Raw genomic sequence first — 15,569 nt, forward strand, 5'->3', positions numbered from 1 at the left:
ATTGCTACTTCAGTCTTTAGCAAGCCCTCGAGAAAGAAAACTTCAAGCAAGGCTCACCTTTAAAACTGAAACGGAGATCCTGCAGGGATGGGCTGACCCAGTAACAAGATTGTTTCAAAAACCTAGTTAAGTTAGCAAAGCAGAGTTGACTGTGATTATACTGTACGTCCCACTAGAGGTAGCTCTTCCCCACCAGCAAGGAAGAAGCATCAACCCTGTACTGTGTACCATAGCTGTGGTCTGTCCCCTCTCCACCGCCGTGGATTGACCCCACAGGCCAGAGGGATCCCGGGGATTCCTTCTGACCTCCTGCCTCTCTGCCCTCTTTGCAGGCAGCAGATAACCTCAGATCACCTGCTTTTTTCCCCAGTCTATCCTTTCCAGTTGAGATGTAAAGCTCTGGCGCGTCCAGCATGGTTTTGTAGACATCTCATCAACTCAAACCCAACAGCTCAAGAATCTGCACTTCGTATTTATCACTGTGGACAATGCCACCAGGTCTCCCAGGTCTAAGTCCTGGATGCCTTGGTCTACCCAAAGCTTTATGCTTTCATGTCCAGGCTCCTTCAGTCCTCTGAATTCTGTATTATGTAGAAATAGAAATGATCTATCTATGAACACAGCTTAAACTTATCTAAGCTCCTCTAAGCTGCTGCAACACCTGTTCCACAGGCCTTAACAAATGCCAGCTTGTATAAGATTGCTGCAAAGCCTGTTTGACTTCACTTCTACGTCATACACCTTAGCACCCTTCCACTGGTGCCAGGCAGGGAAAGAAACAACAAAGAAACATCTGATTTAGTAAGGAGCGACCAAAGCTTCTTACATTGGTTTATACCACTTGGCTTTAAGACTCACTCATTTGAAATTTTACAGGTGTCAGAGGATTTATGAATTCCCTTTCTGAGCCACAAAACTGGGAACACCGCCAGCAGCATCTGATTAATCCTTGAGATCTCTTTACCCCAAGGCCTACAAGACAAGCCTCAAGAAGCAAGACAGTTGACACACTGAAGTCACAGCCCAAAACCTCCACTGTCCCGGTCCCCATCTCTTCCTTTATACCTAGGAAAAGACTCTGCAGGCACGTTCTGCACTTGTGTAGCACATTGGCATCAGCCCTGTTGCTCTGCCCCAGACCTCCTCCAATGCCCCCCATCTCCCCTGCCTCACTACAGACTGTTGTCTTACGAAACCCAGCCTCTGCCACCTTCCCTTGCACCTCCTCCTCTGCCCGACTCCTCCACCACTGCCTTTTCACCTAGAAGCATCACACCACGGGGCAAAGGCACATTTGCCATGCATTTACTGGGCTTGCCCTCGCCAGGCTCTCATCACTCCCAAAGCTGTAGCTTATAGCAGCATGAGAAAACACTATGCAGCTCTTTTCTGAATGGTCTCAAAACCAGAGCAGCAGCGTGACCGTTAGTCCAGCTCTTTTTGTTTGGAAACAAAAGCCTGTATTTGTCAGCCCTTCCACAGCACTTGATGCATGACTCCATCCTTCTCGGATTCTGGCTTTTTTAAAAATGAAAGATACGCTTGTTCTATTTGTTAACGGTAGGGTTAGATAACTAGCAAATTGTTTTGAATCATTAAAATTTAAGGCCTTGAACCAACAGGCAGAAGTGAAAATGCAAAGTCATCTGGCACGAGTCATAGGTTTCAGAGCAACAGATTCGGATTATCCAGCTCATCTGACTACATTTTACAGTCACACATAATGACTTCCCATTTTAAGACGACAACTCCGTGGTATTCATACGCAGATGAACATGTGCCATACGCCATTCTTTTACGGTTTATGTGTTTACTTCCAAGGCACCAAAGACACAAGGAGGAAATGCTACTTCAGTCCTGGATAGTTTGTAGTATTTAAGTTAAATAGGAAGTGTCACCGACCTCAAGAACTGTATGGTCAATGATACGCCAGAGAAAGATATTGGCCTAAAAGTAAAACTCAGTTTTTCCTTTGCTGTCTAGTTATCAAGTTCCTTTTCAATGGCAAGTTCACAGTGTTGGATGTAAGATGGTATGAGACTGCATAACTGAAGAAAGGTCCTCTGAAAACAGATTAGAACAGATACAATATCCTATGGTTCAAAATGCTCTTTTCTGAACTTCGTTAGTGAAAGTGCATTGAGGGCTACAACACCGTGCTTCAGCCTGGATGCCCTGAGTCTTCATTTCCACCCACCTGAAAGGTGAAAAGGACAGGCAAAAGCCCATCGAGTTTGGCACTCAAAAACAGAGTAGGAGAGCTTCAGCTAGGCTAATCCAAGTTTCTGGAAGGTACTAGGCATAGGTACCATGTGATTAATATTCAGCATGAGACAGACAAAACTAGTAGCATATGCACCAGGGACTCAAACTAGAGTCCCCTATATGTCTTCTGCTAAGTACTGCTGAGCTCCTGAAAGCTAAAGGTGATGGGAGCAGGTTCACCTGCCTTGCCTGTCCCTTAGTCTGATGGCACGCTGGGTGGGACAGCAAGCTCCCGAGGAAGCAGAGCAGTAGGAAGCCAAGAGGTCAGCTGCCCCTCGTTCCGTAGTGCTGCAGTCCATTTCACTTGACAAACCTTTAAGCTCTGTATACATTACAGGCTATATCCTTACTCCCCCTGAAAGCCAGGAGTACCTCATACCTGAGCAGGACACGTCTGAAAACTCAACACCAGAAACCGCTGAAGCCCATGTTAACTGGTACTGATGAGGCACTGAAATCCAAGCAGAAATCTGTGCAGGGAAGGATTCCTCCATCCAGGCTAAAGACGTGTGTGCTCAACATCACTGCTCTGCAGCAAGTAACTGGAATGGGAACTGCAGAATTGGTGCCTTTCTATCTCACAGCTGTACTCGGAGAGTAACAATCCTACAGGGCAGTCAAAGATGAAGAGGACCAGATCTGACACCAGCTCTTTGGTAGCCTGTGGCACAACACTCCACCAAGCCCTGCAACGCAGAAAGCATGATCTTTCTGGACAGCGAGAGCTTAGGGAATAGGATGTCCAGTAGCGTTACGATGCAGAGCCCTGGTCCCCCATCTCAGCACAACACGTTGTTTCCAGTCTTGTGTTCTACACTTGCAAAAGCAGCTATGAAGGTTATCATCAAAGCAAATAATTTGTACACATCAAAACACATGCACTTCTTAGATGTGTGCTGTTTTCTTGCATCGCTGACCATAAACAGGTTGAGCAATTTTAAATCAATACTAGCTACTATGACTGGAGAAGAAGAATAACCTGCACGCGTGCAGTCCAAACTCTAGAAATCTCGTGCCTATTTAACACACTGAACTGTTCTGAAGTCATGACCATTTATTCAAGTGCCTGCATTTGCTCCTCTCATGAAGATTATCTACACAAACTGAGTGCATATTTTCCAAAATAACTCTGTCTTACCAGAATTTGTGAACACCTACATTCAGATAAATATTCAGAATGATATGAACCATCTTCACTACATTTCAGCTCCTGATACACACGCATAGCCTTTCACTGATAAATGCACATACAGTGCTAGAACTACAAATATTAAAGTGAATTCCTTCTATTCTCATGACATGATTTTTTTCACCTTTTATTGGGAGGCCAGGGAAATAAGCTTTGAAGACATCAGTCTAAGTTAATTTGTTAGAAATCGACTAACTGTTCAACCAGAACATATGCATGAGCACAGAAGAGGAAGTGTTTGAGTAATCTGTTTGCATAAGCACATAAGACACTGGAATCACGAAACTGTCTTTTAAAGATGCGTTAGCATCACACTCTCCTGAAAGTGAAAGGAAAAACCAGACTAAACCACAAAATAGTCTATTATATTACATCCCCAGCTTCAACTGTGCTAAGATACAGTAAATACAGAGCAAATAAGTTAAAAGGGCATTTAAAAAACTTCTTCATAAACTCAAATATGCTTTTATCATCCAAAGAAAACATAGCTGCCAAGGGTGGTGTGACCCAAAAGGCATTTTCAAGGACCTAATCTACAGAAAGCTTGCCAAGGTCTGGATAAAGATAGCTGGCAGAAGATGAGAATCATTTTAGTGGCATTTAGAAAACAACAGTTTTCTAATTTTACTGCATCTTCAGTTTTTATTTCCTCTGGGCAAATGCTGTTGAAGTGACTGCAAACATTCTGACTTCCACCATACCTAATAGTGGTCAGACAGTAACTTTAAGTACAACAGCACAAAGCTGTTAAGCTGCACAGGTCTGAATTACAGCCTTAAGAAAATTCATTGGCATATAGTACTCAACAAAGAAGGAAGCACTGAAGTGTCTTCACTCACTTGAGATGAAAATATTTCTTATTAAAATACAAGATCATGGTGAAGTGTCTGCTTCTTCAGTTCCAAATTTCTGTTTGGCACCAGGAAGAGCCTAAGCAAAGGCACCAGCCCCCAAACAGGCTAATGACAGCAGTGACATGTTTCCAGAAGCAAAGATATTAAGCTCCCTCTGGATACAACCCTATTCCTGTTTGAGTCAACGGGAGATGTTTCACTGGTGTTCAGGGCAGAAAAGTGAGCTATAAATGATTGGTTGAGATACTATCCTGCCTCCAGACCTGAAAGTGAACCTCAAACCATACATGACCTTTTTTACCCCACCTGTTACTTACTTTCTGTTTTGATACAGCTTAAAAGCTGTATTTCTCCAGTTTCAGTCAGTAAGACTAATGTGACTGAAGTAGCTCTAACACTACACTCTCAAAGAATGGCTTATAAATGCGTCTGTGTTTAGGTTTCCTTGCTCTGACAGCCCTTAATCCCTCTGGGTGGGGTTTTATAGGTGAAACATGAGAAGTCCTCAGTTAACTAAGAAGTTGTACAAACAGTGAGTAAGGAGAACCAGATAACAATCGTGATTATAATCATACCAACAACATAATGAAGAACCTCAGGGGGGTTTTGGTGTATTTACAGACAAGCAATTCAAAGAACAACCCACAGGTCCATGGTAAATCTTACTTCTATCGCAAAAAGTGAATATTTTCAACAAGATAAGTTTCACTTCAGGCATACAAAGACTTTGGACCCATTCTTTGTATGCAATGCTTTGAGCAGGTCCCACAGCGCTTGCCCTGCCCTTTTACAGAGATCTGAGCCAGACAACTGACCTCTCCTGGCTGCACCGTGTGTGAAGAGTTCTTCTTTCTGCTGTCAGTCAGATGAAGTATTTGCCTGCATTTCACACTGGTATGAATCCCCTTCTTCTGAAGAACCATCTAATTCCTTTACCTCTACTTTCCTTACCTTTATCTTCCTCCTTAATTCTCCCCAATCAATAATAGACTAGAAAATAGAGTAATTTAAAAAAATCCCTAGAAGTCTCTTGATCATAGGCACCTCCATCCTAGCAATCCAGATGTCAGGGCTAGAGAGACGTCATCACTCAGTGTCCAGCTGCTCCTGCTGGCTTGTTTCTATTCCAGTTAAGGATCAAGCTAAGTTTTATCAAAATAAGTTGTCAGGTGGAGAACTCATCTTTAGAGACAGAAAGCAAACTATCTGCACAGAGGGAGCAAATACTTCAGAAACCAGTATCTCCGTTCTGACACTTCAGATATACACAAGAAACCTCATGAGGGAATTAAGCCTGAATGGAAAACCCCAGAAGAAAACAGAGACAACAGAAGAGTGAAGCCTGACCAGACTAATTTCATGAATGACAAACCTGAAAATGAGTCTTGTCAGAGGACTCAACCATATAATCATTTTGTCAGCTTTTTCACTGACAAAGAGGAGGAAATCTTCGTGTTAAACGAAGAATATAGGCAGGACGTACCATAGTCTCTCCTTTCCATTTATCTATCTGCAGATAGTTTGTTTCTTGAATTGTGCCTTTGAGTACACAACTCATTTTGCTTTCTGCTAAGGATTATCCAGTGTGAAGAGTTATTCCAGAATCACTGGAAATTTCAAAAATCGTGTTCTCCAAGGAGAGAGGCCCTGGGCACCCTCTGGGAGTGCGCAGACCACTAGAGAGGCAGGGAACCCAGAAAGTTCCAGTAAGCTCCTCCTCTCCATTCCAAAACAAGTTTCCAAACTGATACATTCAAGTGTTGGGAGAGATCGCCCAGAGCAGAAAGGACAGCAGGTAAAGGTGCCCAGGCTTCGGGGACTGTCCGAAACTGAAACATACATTTTACTGATCAAAACCCCAAAAATCCCAGCGCAAACTTGTACTCTGAAGTAGGAGGGAAATGGGAAGGTTTCAGTTTTTCTGTAATGCAACCTGGTTTTGATGATCCTTCAGAGCAACCAGATGCCTAGAACAAAAGCAGGGCAAGTTGGTGCAAGTTGGCTTCTTCACCAGGAGCTACATGGCCCGACTTCCACTCTATACCATGATGAGCACTGTCCTAGGACACAAACTTTGACAGCACTTCTGACAAGAGCACAGGGAGTACGCCACAAGGAAACCCATCCATTTCAATCAAGAATTGGGGCCTACAACTTCAATCCCCCCAAACTGTAACCTAATGCCTCCTTAAGCATTTCTTACAGAGCCTTGTAGCACGCCAGTATAGCGAGATGCTAACTGAGTCAGAGTATTAGAAAGAACGTGAGATGCTTTGCAAATAAACGCACTGCTGCTCAGAAAGCAGGAAAAAAGCCTCAAGGGTTGTCTTAGGAAAAATTGGGCCTAACAATCCCTGCTGTCCCTCTCCGTGAATCCCTGCCCTTGCACTGCGGCGTCGAATCTTCTCTCACCTGCGCTTACGAAGGCTCCCTTGTCTCATTAACATCATTGTGCTCCCACAAAGGCTCTGCTCTGCCCATTTTAAGAATGGTTATCTAGCCAAAATCTGCACAGCAGTGAGGTTGTACGTACCTTGCAGCGCACAGCCTGCACCAGGAGACAACCCAAGCCCTGTTTTCCTGCAGAAGCCATCGGCCCCCATGGCAAGCCACCCAGCAGTGCAGCCAGCATCTGCTGGCCCTGGATGCAAACAACAGCCAAACACCTTCAGATCTTCCCACCACAGGGGAACCAAAGGTCGGCGTTAATAGCTTTAACACTGCTCCTTCCCTGGAAACTTGCTAAGCATGGAAGTTGATGAACAACGAGTAGAAGGATATTAATTAATACTGGCCTCCAAAGAGCATCTGCAGCTCCCAGTGCCTGGCTTAGTGGAAAGGCAGGTGACTAAGCATGGATTTAGGAGGTTAAGATGAAGCACCCAGCTTCTGCTACAAGCTCTGACTCAGCTGTTCAGGCACACTTCTTGCAGCCAGTCTGCAGGGTATTTACAAGGAAACATCACATACCATTAAGCTATCATGGAGGAACTGTGGGGAGAAGGGCCCTGCATCAATTCCTGAGACAGCACCAGTCAGCAAATTAACATGGGTTGCATCATAAACGTATGACTACTTAAGCTATTAGTCACGGCTGGCAAACTAGGAGACTTACAGCTATCAGCAGGTGACTATGACATAAAATTCAACATAAAGAAATCAGGTAATAAGAACTCATTCCCTCAAGAGACAGGGGCAGCAACGTATCCAGGTTTGCAGGTGGAGTTTGCATCCACACAAGCCACCAGCATTGCGAGATGTCCCAGCAGCTTCGACTGGCCCCTGTAGAAAGCCTGGCTGAAGGGAAGTGGAGCACTAACTGAGCAAGGAAGAGTTCAGGCTAGAAACCAACAAGTCTGGCTTTAATATTCATGAAACGCAAGACTGTTGGCTCAAGGTTATGAGTGGAGCTAACTGGAGAAGGCAGTAGTAAATCCCCACAGTTAGCGATTTGAGTCAGCAAATGAATCAGAGACAGCCCTGAAGAGTCTTTCAGAGGAGATACCACCAGCTGACTCAATAAAAAAAGCTGAGGTACAGGATACAGCAGCAAACCCCAGAAATACAGGTTCTGCAGGTCCCAGACCGGAGCAACCTCTAACACCAGGTTCTCCTCCGCTCCCAGGTGCCAGGGGTATTATTTGCTGAAGCAAGTAATAAGAGGGTTGGGGAAGGCAGCACACAACCCCCCACGTTTGCAGAGCTCCAACAGCATTTCTTTGGCATCAGCGCTGCCCAAACAGGGTGATGCTGCCTCTTGAGAAGAGCCAGCTCCCGGCACTGGCATGGCATTTACCCAGAGTTTGTAACTGCTGCCAAAGCTCAGCCAACTGCTTCGAGCCAGCTCAAGTATCTTAGTACCTACTGCACTTTTTACCCATAAAATAAGTCTCTTACTGTGCACTCACTATGATGAAGCTTTACCCAGAGCAGTGAAAGCCAGCTCACGGTTTGCAAGGTTTGCAAGCTTGTGGAAGCTCAGAATAGCACACTGAAGACAGGGTTAAACCTGTTGGTACCAGTGATGGATTTCATCTCTCCCAAAATGCCTATCTGCCATGAGTTCCTCTCCATGCAAAACTGGCCAAGTGTAATACAATAAAAATACAAAATGTTTTTACTATCCTGTTTTCCTAAAGTAAGTTTTTGATACAAGCATTAGGGCAGTTGCTGTGTCTTGTATCCTGATTTTAAAATAGTTCCTGGCTAAAGCATTAACATTACTCTTGTGTCAGATAACTGGTGACATTTGTTATTATAGCAGGACAGACCCTTTATTTAGAAGCAGAAAATACCTCCTCTAGTACAACCCTCTTTGGAAGTAAGGGAAAGAAAACATTCTCTCGAAAAATAAAGTTCAGTCAAAGCCAAGGACTACAGCAGAGAAAAGGAGCAAGAAAAGTGAGGCAAAGGCAGGCTTCTACATGGGGACAATTTTTCCAGGAGAAGGAGATCTGTACATACTTTATGCAGCCACAGGGGAATGTTTTCTAAGTTGTTCTGGGATGGTTGCTTCTGCTGCACAGCTGCCCAGCAGTAGGAGTCCACATAAGCAGCTTGTCGCCAGGAGAAGGAGCTGGGTGCAAAACAGCTTATCTGAGCACCTGGGAAAACAAAGAAAAAGTTACCACATCCTTGGAAGATTAAAAAAAAAAAAAGAAATCAAGTTTAGGAAGAAAAGCTCATACTCGAGATTTCGTGGTGTTCAAAGCTATTAGGTTAAGCGATCAAACGAAACACAGCAGCTCTGCAGGGAGGAGAGTCACTAAATTCCCACTGCACTCAATTAAACTCCCACAGGAACTCTCTGATGTCTCCTAAGGGCTGAGACAGTATATTAGAAGCACCTGTCTTTTAGGCCTATTTTCTTAAGTTTTGAGGGGAACATGACCTCCAAGACATGTCTCTCTTGCTTGCACTTGACTCAGGTTGGCCCAAAGGGGAACTGGCAGATATAAAGTGTGATCAGATAAAGGCTGGTTTCCTGAGGAAACAGCTACCATCCTGTACCATCATGCTGCTGTGTTTCTCAAGTGCACAACCTACTGCTTACACGTTTACTGAAACAAGACCTCAAACACCACTCCCACAGCCCAGCAGTCCTTGCAGCGATGCAAGGGCAGGTTTGGCCCAGAGTGCTGCCACTTCTTCTGCCTCTGAGACTGCACGTGAATTTTGAGGGGTTCACGTTACACATGTGAAAACATGGATTTCCTCAGGTAACTTCTGGCAGAGCAATCGTGGCCTCCAGACACCTCCTGAGGGCACCAGACCCCCCTCACCAGCGCAGTGATCCCCACTTACTCGCAGCACCTCTCAAGCTGCTCCGGAGCTTCAATTTAAGATCAGGGCACTAGCTGACAGCAAGAGCAGCTATTTAGCCAGCCTCAGCCTTAGGGTCAACTTCTGCTCTGACCAGCTACAGGCACCAGTTAAGTCTTACTGCAGCATACCTCAGTGAGGAAGAGTGGTTATTGGATGTGCAGTATCAGTGGCTCCTTGGATGAGAGCTAGTAAAACAGGATGAGGGGGTTTGATTTTCTTTCTGAAGCTTTGGTAGCGAAAGCAATAAAACCCACACACTTCCAGTAGGCTTTCCTAAATGTTGAAACAGGATAGCACACAAAGGGGAGATGGCTCTTCCATAAACATCCCTCTTCCAAGAGCAACCTCCAACGCTTCCTCCAACACAACACCAATATCAAAAGAGCAAGAGGAGGGAAATATTGCTACGTTTTTTTCGTTAATATATTCATCAAAATTAGCACTAATGGCATGGCTGTGTGCTTTATAGGGAAAAAGTATTTTGTCTAAGATTGTATCATTTGTGTCTTTTTGCTGGTTTAGCTTTTAGAGAGTAAGAACTTCTTTTGTAACAGGAGCCCACCACATTTGCCTTGCAACTTGTATAGCCTTTTTACAATGTAGCATAGTCAAGGAGCATTATAATTAAAAGTCTTTCCTTACGAGTCACTATTATAATTATTTCTAAGGCTGTAGTATCATAAGGACATAGTTTGACCTGTCACAAGCCTCCCTTATGGAAAACAAATTACTGTTTATCAGACCAGAGCTCATGTGATTTAGTAAAGTTGGCACCAGCCAAGCAATTGCAGTCTCCTAAAGCTTCAGGGGTTTCTGCTTTCCAGAGAATTTCCATTAGCTGTTGAAGCTCAAGAAATAATACACTGCAGGAAAAAAAAAAGAAAAGAAAAGAGCAGGCAATTGGAGTGTCTGTTCTCCACTGGATAGGGACCATTTATGCTCTGCTCTCATCACTTAACGAACCTCCTGCTGCTGGCTGTGCCCAGTGTGAAGCAGCAAACAAGTGACCCTTTCAAAAGGCGAGCAATAGGAGCATTCAGAAAGATGCTTTGTCCTATTCATGTCTGTGTATCTGCAACAAGAAACACATTCCCTGTGTTCATTCTCGTTAAGGGGTGGGAAACCACTGAAAGTGATGGGAGTGTTTAAATTGGTGAGGAAAAAGGCAGCCAGCCTCCTTCTCGAAAATTAGCGATGAAAAAGGCAGCCAGGCTCCTTCTCCAAAGAGTTACGTGCACAACTTCATACCAGAATAGGTACAGCAATGCCAGTGGTGCAGCGGAGCAGTGAACTCGGCTCTTCTGATCCCCAGGGTTTCAGCAGGGACATTGGAAACCTTTGGCAACTTGACACAGGAGCCAAGCAGATAGAGCTCGACATCAAGCAGAAGCTGGGGACGCTCCGGTTATTACACTGGTTTTTAACTAACTTATTGCAGTCTTGGTTGTAAACACTTGTTAATGTAAAAAACAACTTTGCACTAACAGTGGAAATGTTAAGACTTAAACAGAGAGGATGTTTCTGTTCATAATCTGCACAGCACATGGATTATTAAATGCCTCTGGAAATGGTCACAATTTTCCGTCTTTTTTCCTTCCTTCTCCCCTCCAAAGGAGTAATAGCAATAAATCTATACAGATGATTTACTTTATGTTGGGCTATTCTGGAGGAAGTGAAGAAGAAAATCTGTAGTTTTTATTAGAGGAGAAATTAGGCAAAGGGCCAAATGCCTTTCACAGAACCGCTGTGCAGGTACACATGCACAGGGCTAGTTTATGAAAGGCTAATAGTCCTCTGCTATCAAAGGAACAGCCTCCTGGCTTGGTGACACGAAGCCATTCCCTGTCCTTCGCTCCCACAAGTAATAGAAGGGGAAAAAGAAAAGCAGCAGCCAAGCCCATAACAACAACAGGGAGATAAAATACACGGCAAGAAGGATGAGGAATAATAAATGACTGCATTCATTAAGCAGTTGCCACAACAGTCTTTGGCTAAGTTACCATTACACTTGGCAACGCACTTTTTTTTGTAATCATTCCCTGGTACTAAACCAACTTCGGAGGGGGAGCAATGGGGATTTGACTTACACTTTTGCAAACAAATGAGGATAAAAAAAATGCCATGTCCAGCACTGCAAAAACCCGCACGGGGCTGCCTGCGGATGGAGGTCCTGGGCCTTGGTAACACATCTCTTTGCCTAAGTCTTGCAAGCTCATTTCGGTAGGATCTGCCGTCGGGTGTCTAAAAGAAGACACCCCAGTCCCAGCTGGGACTTCTCAGAGTTGAGATGCAAGCAGCAGGCCTACTCCGGCTCCTTTTGCCCAAATGGAGGTGGAAATTTTGCTATTGGTTCTAAATGAGCAGGATACAAGTCACTTCTGCAATTCCCACCCTACTGTCCCTGCAGATGCTTTCCAAAAAAAGAAACCTACCTACAAAAAGAAACTCTCAGAATCCCAAGGAAAATCTCAAATCTGAAGGAGAGTCCCTGTTCAGTATCCCAGTGCTTTGCCGGGGTGCCAGGCAGGACGAGCAGAGGGCTCAGCATCCTCTGTCTGCATCCCTTACCAGAGAGAGCGCAAAGCCGGCAAGCTGGTTTCCTCCCCAGTGGCTCAACACCCCTCTTCTGACTTCAACATCTAATTACGAAACTACAGCTAACAGCAAGTACTTCCAAGAATCAATGTTAATCATATGCTGAACTATTTTTCCTGAACTGGGATCAGGTGGTTCTAGTTGACAGGATTAAACCTTCAGTAAGTAATTTTTTGGTTTCTAATACATTGCAATCACTGGGAAAAGATTTGCATAAGCTTGAATTAAAACCTAGCCATTAATTACTACTATAATTTTCCACAAGGCAAAATGAACTAGCCACAATACCCAAACACCTGATTTTATCTAGCAAGAATTATCCACGTGTCCTGGTTTCAGCTGGGATAGAGTTAATTTTCTTCCTAGCAGCCAATAAAGTAAAACCCACAAACAAGAAAATCAAGGCACACACATACAATGTACAGACTGCCAGGCACCATCCAATGCACATCCTCTACCCCAACATTAAAAAGGATTTTAAAATATGAAAAAAGATGTCCCAGTGCATGCCAAAGAAGAAGCAACTGTATGTGTGGGTATACACACATGCATTAAGAGCGGACCAGAAGGAATGATTTTATTAGCTTTATAGATGCTTCTCATGGACCAAAGTGGCAGGTTGGGTGAAACAGGATAAACACTATGTTTAAGAAAGAAGTATGGAGAGACACAAATGCATGCGCTGGAGTAAAGAACCTGTTCCCTGAGGTTTACTTTGGCAATGAAGTAGTAGCAGAATGTAAAGCTCAGGTGACGCAATGTTTAAGTGGAGTGGGTCAGAGGAGCCAGCAAGTATCTTTCCCTCTCCACAGGGCTGCCAGTTATCCCTCAGAGAAGTCTCAAAATCATGCAGTGGGAAAAAAGCTGGGTGTTTATCAAGAATTGCCTTCCGAGCAATAGGGTTTTTGATTCATGGGAAAAAATTTGTGAATGAAATTCCCACCAGTGAGATTTAAGGGAAACAAAAAAAATGTTTCCCTTCACTTGAAGGAGAAACATCTCAAAACACCGGCGATGACCATCTGGCTCCACCGCCAACATTGGTGGCACCCCAAATCTCAGGCAACACGAGAGAGCCATGATGCTTTTTAAATTAATTCTGGCACCAAAAGCAGCTTACCATCATTTCCATAGGAAATGTAAACCTGGCTCTGTAGAAGTTCAACAGAAAAAGACAACTTAGATTTTACATGAAAGTAAATGTTTTTATAAGTTTATCCTTGCTTCCCAGACAGGCCTGTCCCTGACGGTGGCAACTTCTGCTCTTTACTGAGCACTCCTTATATGCCAAAGAGCAGCACAGCGTTTGCTGCTGTTCTCTGGGGTCTGCACCTCTAACGAAAGATGCTTTGGAGTTCCCCGTTTGTCTGGCTGCTCTAGACTGATGCTACTCACACACTTGTTGACTCGGTCCCGTCATTAATGCCCCCGGGTTTCAGAGCATCCTGCTGAACTAAATGCAAGGTGTGCAAATGTCAACTATTAGCATACAGCCTGCTTCAGCAGCACTTGGAGATGTTTTTCAGGCTCTCAGCCAGCAGCTGCCATAGTAATAGTCTTTGGCCTAATTACACCCAACTTAACTTTAGCCCCTAGCTCTTACGGAAGTCACAAGATAGGAGTATTTCCCAAAAGCCTCCCCAGCAACTTCTGAATGCGAAGGGAGAGGGACATCAGCAGGGAGGGCCAACAAGGAGGTAGCAGGAGAGGAAAGGAGCCTAATTCAAGAGTTAAGGCTATTTTTTTTGCACATTTGTTGTGATTTAGTCTCACAATTGTGGTGGGGTTTTCTTCCTTTCTATATATTTGATTCTCATGACTATTTGAGAAACACGATTAACTTGTATAGAGAGATACAGGCTCAACTGGACATGCAGTAAGGGATGCTACAGATGGGCACTGCTGCCCTCGTGGCACCCACCGAAGCTGTCGGGGTGCAGCACCCAGAGCTCCCCACTAATACCCTTCACCTTGTGTTTTCTGCTGGCCAAAGCACCTCAAATCCCACTGGCAGCCAACTGGGGGGACGGGAACTAAACCAAAAAAATTGAGGAGAAAAGCCTTCCCAGAAATTAGGTGGAAATTGAGCAGGGTAAGCAAGGATTGTCACCACTGGCAAAGCCCACAGTGGTCAATGGGGACATTAACCCCGCGGTGTGTAGGGTATAGGGCAAGGCTCCGCTTTCCCACCTTTGAGCACCCTCCAGCATGGTAAGGTGCATCAGAGAGCATCAGAGGGAAATAAGACTTTTTTAGTGCAGCAAATCTTCATTTTGACAGATTCATGCAGATGCTGTGGGTTGGTCCATGGCCAGGTGCTTCCTAACCCAGCATCCTGCCACAACTGACAAGGCAGCAGCACTATGCAGGCCTTCATGCTGGTTATACCCAAGTTTCTTAGGCGTCTTTACTCAACACATGATGGCTTCTGTGTCCTAGGAAGGTTTCCAAGGTGTTTTCTGATATTATAAAACAGAGATGCTAAAACAAGAGGATTAATTCATACCAGCTATGTATGAGTCATGCACAACCAACATCCAAACTGAACATGTAGTAAGGACGGCTGATGGCTACCACGAGATTCCCTTCTTCTCCCCTCTTCAGCCCTCTCCATCCCTCCTTGTCTCCTTTCCCAGCCATCACCTCCCACGCGAAGCCGCAGCGAACGCAGCCAGCACGCGCTGCCCACTGCACGGCGGTGCCAGAAACCTGCTGTATACAGAACGTCAAAAGACATCACTTGGTGACAAGAAGCTGCTGGGCTTAAGCACGTATGAGCAATTCCCAATCACCTTCCTATGGGAAAAGATGCAAATATTTGATGTCAAGTGGGGAGCTCTCACATCTGCTTTTCTTTCCGCTGCAACCCAAGCCAGCCGCTGATATTTTTCCCAGAACTAACTTGGAAACAAGCCTCTGCCAAAATTAAGCAGCTTGTTTCGATTTCCTCTCTGCTCAACTGACTATACCTGCTTAGGGCTGCAGTATCCTGCTACAAGCAGTGTCTTGGTAATAAATATTTATGTTTTCAGCTAAGTTGTTTACAGTAAGAAAGCATATCTCACAATATACACGCACAGTTTAAAAACTGGCATCTCAATCCTGACTCAAAGCTATTCATATTAAAAACATGGTCATGGAAAAATGGCACAGATAAAATTCTGCTGATTTGTGGCTCATAGATTGCTGAGGGCGCCCTTATCTTTTTTGTTTGTTTGTTTGTTTATAAGAGGGAGGGGTGATTTAGCTATATTTATATGGTTTCTGTCACCATACTACCTGATGACCTCTAGTATATTTACTCCAAGAACTGCCAAATAATATAAGGAAATAATATTGGG

At 44.4% G+C, this 15,569-nt stretch overlaps 1 protein-coding gene across 2 annotated transcripts in view; it reads right to left on the reverse strand.

Annotated features, from left to right (window-relative positions):
• PANX1 (pannexin 1) overlaps nucleotides 1-15,569 on the reverse strand; it is a 28,368-nt gene that overhangs the window by 7,987 nt on the left and 4,812 nt on the right. For both annotated transcript variants that reach the window (XM_069808376.1, XM_069808377.1), the window contains exon 2: nucleotides 8,773-8,912. In XM_069808376.1, coding sequence (XP_069664477.1) covers nucleotides 8,773-8,912 — 140 coding nt within the window. The remainder of the gene's footprint in view (nucleotides 1-8,772; nucleotides 8,913-15,569) is intronic.

The sequence above is a fragment of the Haliaeetus albicilla genome, chromosome 20 (genome assembly GCF_947461875.1).
Source record: "Haliaeetus albicilla chromosome 20, bHalAlb1.1, whole genome shotgun sequence".
Taxonomy (NCBI): Eukaryota; Metazoa; Chordata; class Aves; order Accipitriformes; family Accipitridae; genus Haliaeetus; species Haliaeetus albicilla.